Raw genomic sequence first — 8,487 nt, 5'->3', positions numbered from 1 at the left:
CGTTTAGTACTGTGTCTCGCGTTGTCGAGGCGACTTCGCAGCGACCCAACGAACAAATAAAATCCCGTTACAATGGCAAACCTTGAGACGCCAAAATATTTTTCAACTATTAGTTTCCTGGCGCTTACAACTTTCGCGCTTTTTATCCCTGCGACATGTGTAAACATACCGTTGGACAGTGATCCGGAACTTCTCAAACAAAGTGCACTAGATTATTTAAATGATAATTCTCCGACCGGCAACACTTATAAAAACGGAGATTTAATCAGAGCTGAGAAATTGGTAATGTACGAAGGACACTATTCCTTCATGTTTTTAATGCATACATACATGCGTACGTTGCAACTCGTTAAGACATTTATCGCGTTCTTTCGTGTTTACTATCCAACTGTTATTGGTTGTTGTTTTTTTCCACTGGGCGGCAATGGCATTCGGTCCTCAGCTACGCACATATTGCAACTAATTTTCTTCGGTTGTTTATTATTTTTCAAATGCTATCGTCGTTTTCATGTGGTCTGGTAAATCTCTCCCGGGACCGCTGAAAATTGTGGGAAGTTGCAAACTTTTTCGTAACCGATCGGAAAAAAAAATGGTCCGAAAACACGTTTCGATGAATATGCAAGACCGTGCTTTTCTGGCTACGTGAAAATTCCACTCGTACAAACGTATATTGCTCAACGATGAATAAAAACGTGAAAATATCGCCAAAGAAGTCCCTCGCCTTGGAATTTCAAACGAAATTGCTGCTTCTCCGCAATTATTTCCACGGTACTTTCGAAATTCCAATTCCACGAAATATAATCATAAGAATATACGGAGAAAAAAAGAAGATAGTTCGTTCGTTCCTTGAAAACGAAAATGTGCGAAACCGTTTTCGGAAGATTTCGAAACTTTTTATATACTTTCGACATAGGATGAGCTGAATTTGGACTTGCGCTAGATCGACGTTGGGGGAACGGGAATAAAGCGGTGAATTTTTTTGCCTCGTAGCCGAAATTTAAATCGTCAGGCGTACTGATTCCAAAACATCGCGATTCAAAATCAAAAGAAGAATCCATTGAAGCGGTTACTGAAAAAAATCGTCGGACAGTGGAAAAATAAAATTAGTGAGCTTCGAACGCGTAATTGGCTTGTTTTCCGCGTCTGAGAAGCCACAATCGTAATCATACCGAAATACTACGAAGTTGTAACAAAGCTTCGCGCGGAATCAAACGATTCCTTCGTTAGTCTTCGTTAGTCTTGTCTCTGCTGATTTTACCTCTTTATTTCAGCGAGTGACCACATTTAGAAGCGTATACACGCACGTCTATATACTCGGTGTGCGAGCACTTTCAATTTCTGCGTCATGTACATTTCACAGCACCAAGTCATTTATAGCACGCGGTCATCGTGTGTTAATGATTTTTTTTACGGCGTAGTTCAAGCAGTGCATGTCTCGATTCAATAATTCAACACCCACACTCTGATAAAGATAATTTCACTGCTATCATAGAAAAAGTAATGGAACCATAAGGAAAAAAAGCGAATCTATCTGTGCCACTGCTCCACATGTCGAAACGGCTCCTGTTACGATCGCGCATCCGACGAATTTTGTAGCAATTTATACTTTGTGGTGGAGCATCGTGCGTGCGATAAGTCTCCGTTGAATTTGATCCAGAGGTTATCGTAACTTATTTCCATTCGACTTTTCTGAGCCCCAAAGGTCGTTGAGCTTTCTTTCGTTGGCTGATTATTGTCTTACATCGATATACATGATGAAACATTTTTTTGCCGAATTATTTGTCGTCGTTTTGCAGCCTTTGTCAGGCCTCTTTCAGTGTCCTGAAATGGAATTCTGGGCATGCGATAATGAAGAACTGCGCTTCAACGTACTCGTTATTTTATCTCAATTTTACGATAATAAGATTTGATGCAAATCACGGATAAAGAGATCTCTGATTATTTCGGTCGAGGTTGCGTGTGAGGTCACTCGGAAAATTCGTATTTTCCAGCAATTTGATTATGAAAATCTGGCGAAATGATTAACTTTTATTTCGATCGTCCCATATCAGTTGATGCTCGAGATACAAAAACAAACATTGTCAGATTTTTATTCAGAGATCGTCACACGACGTTCGATATTTTTTGTATCGTCAACAAAAAAAAAACATTCTCGAGGCGAGGATTGCAAATATTATTCAAAAATCGAATTTGAAGGAATTATCGAAATAAAATCTTACGCACTCTGAGCAATAAAAATCACCGAGGCAAATGAAATAAATACGACGATAATTGGACACATTTCGTTCTTCGATCGTCCGAGCCAATTTATCCGAATAGAATATAAACCTTTATGCTCGTTTTCTCCAACGTTAATCTGACTTTAAACTCGGTTCATCTTATCTCGAAACTATATGAAAAAAATTGAACTGAGTTTTAACCGCGTCGGAGAAAACGGCCATTAGTGTGCGCACCTTCACACCGAGACATTTCGTGCACACGGGGTCACTTTGACCCCGGTCATTTTTGACATCGAATATCTCGGTAACTATGCGCTTTTTGGAATAAAAGGTTTAATCACTTTTTGCACTGAATTGATCCAACTCTAAGGCTGCAAAGCCGGATTTCCAAAAAAATCTTTTTTCATTGTTCAAAAACGTGCCCAAAGTTGATAGTGCGCGTAAAAAGCACTTTTTCGGTTAAACCTCTCGTAAATAATTATATTTTGAGTTTCGAAAAAAATTCTTACAGAGTTTTACAGACGAGGGTCCATGCTTTAAGGGAAAAATAGTCGACTTTGCAACCCTTCCAAAAAGTGTATTTATTTTGAAGTATCAAGTGGCTATGCTCCCTATTTTAGAGAGGGGATAACGATTTCTTAATTTGGGGGTTTTACTCATGAGATGCTCATCTGTAAATGCTATTCGGGTGAGAAAAAAATTTTGGGGTCGATCTGACCCCAGATGGACACAAGGGTTAAAAAATGAGCTGCCAAAGGTGATTTGGAAATTCTGAAAAAAGGCATTAAAAATTTGGAGCCTTTTTGTCACTCTGCTGATCGTATCTTGCAATTTGTTACTTGCAATTGCCTTAAGGAGGGTGGATCACGAAATCAAAACAATGAGAATTTGATGAAATTTTGTGTCAACATTCTTTGGCATCAAGTATACAAATGCAATTTTTTTCAAATTTTTTTACCACAGGTTATCGCATAATTGAGCGTTAAATCCAAGTTCTTATGCACGAGAGTACATGTGTCAACTCTACGCTTAACACGTGAACTTTAGTGTTCAATTACTCGAGAGCTACGTGGTAGAAAAATCTAAAAAATTTCTATTGTCTTATATATTTTGAAAGAATACATTTAGCAAATTTTATGAAATTCTTATCATTAAAAGAATTCTTAATATTTTTAACATGCTTTAGCATGGCAACATTGCACCGTCGCGATCCACCCTCCTTAATCGTAGCGGACTCCGTCGCCAAAGGAGCGCGGCGAGCTCGAAGAAAAAGTTCCAAGTATTTTATTTCCGTGATAAATCCAAATATACGAATACTTCAGTAACGTTGATATTTGAAGGAAAAAATGTAATTTTTGTTGAAGCTGGAAGCAGGCTACAAAATCTACAGGCTGATGTTGAATTTGGAACCAAACTGTGTCGACGATTCGTCGTGTCTTCACGAGGTTTGTGCTCTGGAGTTGCGTCAACAGGAGCTCGGAGTGACGGACGTCAGACCAGACTCGATCCAGTGCATGTATTTGTATCCGCAATCCGATGAAGCGGAGACGCAGCAACAGACGACGCAAGATGGAGGTCAAAGCAACAGTACGAATACGCTTGAGCCGGATACGACGGAGACGTTTGAAAAGCGGAACAGAGATTCGAGTTTGCAGTTGGATCACGAGGTGCAAACGGTGGCCGATGGGAACGAGCGACCTTTCATAGCGGTTCGAGCAACGGACAAAAATTATTGCGCGGGCTGCCCTTACGAATTGAGTCCGACGTTGCCGGGCTTGGCAGCTTACGGCGAACAAGTCGCACAGTCTATGGACGAAGCTGGAGGCAGTGATTCCAAGCACAAGGTGATAAGGATCGTCAGAGTGACGCGCGCCGTTCCGCCCGGTTCGAACGTCGTGTTGTACGAACTCTTGCTCGAAATCGGGGAAACGAATTGCCTCAGAATCGCCGTGTCACCGCGCAGTGACTGCAAGCTTTTGCAAAACACCCCGGTAAAATTGTGCCTCGTCACCTTCGAGCAACGACCCTGGCAAAAAGACAGCCAGAAAATCGTCCGCAACAATTGCACCGATTTACCCGAGAGCTACAATGCCCTGACCGATCCGTTGGTCGGCGAACCTGTCGTCACCGGGGACGCTCTGTACCTCAGCGAAACAAGCTCCGGACAGGAGACCCAATTCGCATCTCCCTACGCCAGTTCCGTCGATGATTTTCCTTCCGTCAGTCAAAAAACTTCTACCCCTGATCAAGCCAACACCAGGCGACCCGTTGTCGAAGAAACTGCCACGAAAACCCTCGTCGAAACGAATAACGCGAATGTCAACGAGCCCCAAGGCTTCCAGGACAAGTACAAAGCGTTTGACGAGTTCCTCGAGAACATCGATTTTTATAAACCTGCTAAACAGTCCGAGCCCTCGCCCACCGATCCTCGAACTCCCGTTCAGGAGGATATTGTTCGCCAGGAAGTTGTCGTCAGAAGCAACTCCAATGGCCAGCAGGAAAGAACGGACAGTCGTGACGAACACAATGTTCAACGTGCCCGAAGATCCTTGTCGGATACTTTGGGAAAGGAGAAAAATCTTGTTAGACAATTGGCACTCAAGGTGCTCGATGAGTTCGACCAGATCGACGCTGATAATAAGAAAAGAGTCCTCTTGGATATAATCGACTCGAAAAAACAACCTGGCGACGATACCGTTTATTACATCACGATGAAAGCCGCAAAAAGCAGTTGCTTCGAAGGCACTAACGAGTGTGCGGATGATGCTCCGGAAACTGTCAAAATTTGCAAAGCTCAGATCCAAACGGACCGATCCAAGTCATCCGAGACTGCCAAAGTCTATCAATCACAGTGCTTCGATGAGACGAAATCACTCGATGCTAGATTCAAAAGACAACTCGTTGGTGGGTGGAAAAACTTGAGCAGCGATGATCCTGAAGTCAAAGATTTGGGGAGAAAAGTGCTGCGCCAGTATTCCAAATCTTATGGAGGCTCGAACGAACCCCTTTTAGTTAGCATCGTCGATCCAAAGGCTCAAGTTGTGTCAGGAATGAAGTACCAAATGACTGTCAGATTCGGTGAGAGCACTTGCTCCAAGGGCCAACAAGGGGATCATTGTCTACTGAAGAGCAACAGCCCCTTGGAAGAATACTTTGTCACTATCTGGTCACAGCCGTGGAAAGATAATGGCAATCCTAAAATCTCTATCGTTTCAACGAAAGATAAAAGCCTTGATAGAGTTCGCAGATCAGGCACGATACCTGGGGGAGTAACTCCTGTCGATAAGGAGGATACAAAAATTCAGAAGTATGCCGAAGAAGGCTTGAGAAAATTACCAGAAACTTTTGGTCTGTCGTACGAGCCATATTTGGTTAAAATAGTGGAATCGACGGAGCAAGTGGTCGCTGGTACTTTAAACAAAATACGAATTCGCGTGGGCGAAAGTACGTGCCCCAGAGGCGTTAAAGACAATTGTCAATTGAAGGCGGACAGGCCGATTGAGGAGTACGAAGTGACTGTTTGGTCACAACCGTGGCTCGACAAAGGCCACCCAGACATTCAAGTCAACGTGTATTCGGACCAGAAAAAAGTCTCAAAGAGGTCTCTTCGGGGTCAACATTACAGTGAGAATATGCTCAAGATCGCAGAGACTCTCAGGGTCGAGAGAGCTTTCGAGGAGTTCATAGGTGACCATGGAAAGGTTTATAAATCTGAGGAGGAGAAAAATTATAGATTCAAAATATTTCAGGCTAATATGAAAAGAATCGAGGAATTAAGAGAAAAAGAAGAAGGAACCGGCGTTTATGGAGCTACGAAATTCGCTGATCTCACACCCGATGAATTTAGATCGAGACATTTGGGTCTGAGGCCGGATTTAAGAACAGACAATGATATACCCTTGCCAAAAGCTGAAATACCGGATATCGAATTACCCGAATCGTTTGATTGGCGTACTCGAAACGTCGTTACCGAAGTTAAGGATCAAGGATCTTGTGGCTCCTGCTGGGCTTTCTCAGTAACCGGAAACATTGAAGCTCTCAATGCCATTAAGCACGGTGAATTGTTGTCACTCTCGGAACAAGAGCTTGTCGACTGTGACAAAATGGATTCCGGATGCAATGGTGGATTACCAGACGTCGCGTATCGCGCTCTCGAACAACTAGGTGGCCTCGAACTCGAAGATGATTATCCGTACGACGGCAAAGATGAAAAATGCCATTTTAACAAGAAGAAGGCTCGAGTCCAAGTCCTTTCCGGACTGAACATCACCTCGGACGAAACTGAAATGGCAAAGTGGCTCGTTCAAAACGGCCCGATAAGCATCGGTATCAATGCCAATGCTATGCAATTCTACATGGGCGGAATCTCTCATCCGTGGAAAGTTCTCTGCAGCGGAGATAATCTCGATCATGGCGTTCTCATCGTTGGCTTCGGAGTTCACAGTGAGTTATTTGAATTGTATTTTCTTTTCTTCTTATTCAAGTTTCGTACTTCCTTCATAATTTTCTAATATTGTAGTGAATTAATCGAAATAAGAAAATGTTGAAGGATTTCACAGATCCGTACAATAAAATATTCTCAAATTGTCTACACAATCTTTATGGATATTTTTCAATTTGAGATTTTGATGTTTCCAAAAAATTCTGCATGCGTACATAAAAAATTTTAAGGACCAAATGAATACATTTTTTTAAAGATATTTTGTTTTCATTCCAGCTTATCCGTTATTCAAAAGAACCATGCCTTTTTGGATAATAAAGAACAGTTGGGGTCCAAATTGGGGAGAACAGGGATACTACAGAGTTTATCGTGGCGATGGAACCTGCGGACTGAACAGGATGGCGACGAGTGCAGTTATCGCTTAATTAAAATGCATTGAGCAAAATCGAATTAGATTAATCGAAATCGCTAGAGCGTCAATTAACAAGAAAATCTTTATTCTCAATCCATTTTAGTAAACTAACATATCAAGGGCTCTCTATCAGGGAAAACATAGCGATGAGGAGAGATTTTGTTTCTGTGGTGGAATGTGTCGCAGGAGAGACATTTTATAATTTTGCTACAATATTTTTTTAAAAAATATTTGGGCTATTCGAATGGAAGAATTTGAAAATAATTTCTCGTTTGGCTGCTAATTTTCGTAGATATTCAAAAAGTCGATTTCGAAGTGATTAATAGAAAAACTGTTATAGTTGCACGATTAAAAGAACTTTGTCCATAAATCCGATCGAAAATCGGAGAGATTCTTTTCTCATTCGTATCCGCTACGTCTTCAACAGCAAACTTTCGCCAAAATATTATTTGTGCTCCTATTGCTTCAATAGAGTTGTAAGCTTTTTTCGACCCAATTTCCAAGGATAGGCTAATTTTATACATTATTATACACGCGCTTTTTCGCGATTATAATTGTTAGAAGTGCGCGCAAATACAATCCAGAAATTATACGAAATTGTATTATCAGTCATAGAATGAAGATAAAGAGGATGGATCAGTCGGTATATCGCGACCGTGAGTGCGAGAGAGATAGCTGCAAATTTCGAAATCGAAATTCTTTGGCACAGTTTGACCGATTAAAAAAAGGCTCTGTCAGTCGATTTTTGCCATCGTTCTGCGTAGGCTGACAGAGCCTTTTTTTAATCAGTCAAACTGTGTCAAAGAATTTCGATTTCGAAAATTCCAAGTGAGGTTAGTCGACTGATCCATAAGGAGAAAACAGGGTGACTTTCGTGTCGGATTACCATTCGATCGAATTTATTCTGAATCGCTCTTTCATCAGACTTTTTTACGCCTGTCAAAAAACGAAAGCACGAAAGCAGGATCCATGAATGTAACGCGACGCCGATAATTCTTTCGACAAACATGTGTCGCGAAAAAAAAATAAAAATAGAGCAATCATTGATCATTATGTGGGCGTTTTTCGTATCGTTTTTCTTTTCTTTTTCAACGGATGTGAAACTTTGTGCGGATCAGAATGATGAGTTATAATTTATTGCACACCCATTTGGCCAAGTGATAAATTGATGCAGAGCCCGTTACAAGTGTCATCATCGAATCCCGATTATTTTTCGTTCAGTATCCTGAATATGTGATATTTTTTGAATTATTAAGTACGAAGAAACACATCGGTTCAAATATGGCGTGTATTTTTGGACTGTTTTGTCTTCTTTCTCATTTTACATGCCTTAAAAAATGACGTGGTAATAAAGTCTGATTGTCAGGATAAACGAAAGTTAATGAGTTGAAATTTTTAGTTATTTATTAGCGAGT

At 41.1% G+C, this 8,487-nt stretch overlaps 1 protein-coding gene across 2 annotated transcripts; it reads left to right on the top strand.

Annotated features, from left to right (window-relative positions):
* The first annotated feature begins 69 nt into the window (after positions 1–69).
* On the top strand, positions 70–8,449 carry LOC122409890 (uncharacterized). Of its 2 annotated transcripts, XM_043417781.1 has the most exons (4): positions 70–282; positions 3,406–3,498; positions 3,584–6,662; positions 6,937–8,449. In XM_043417781.1, the coding sequence occupies exons 1-4, from the start codon at positions 73–75 to the stop codon at positions 7,083–7,085; spliced, it is 3,531 nt and encodes a 1,176-aa protein (XP_043273716.1). In that variant the 5' UTR covers positions 70–72; the 3' UTR covers positions 7,086–8,449. The 2 variants fall into 2 exon arrangements, with proteins under 2 accessions (XP_043273716.1, XP_043273717.1); XM_043417782.1 differs by lacking the exon at positions 3,406–3,498.
* The last annotated feature ends 38 nt before the right edge of the window (positions 8,450–8,487 follow it).

The sequence above is a fragment of the Venturia canescens genome, chromosome 4 (assembly GCF_019457755.1).
Source record: "Venturia canescens isolate UGA chromosome 4, ASM1945775v1, whole genome shotgun sequence".
Lineage (NCBI taxonomy): Eukaryota > Metazoa > Arthropoda > Insecta > Hymenoptera > Ichneumonidae > Venturia > Venturia canescens.
This window is presented reverse-complemented; position numbering and strand designations above follow the sequence as displayed.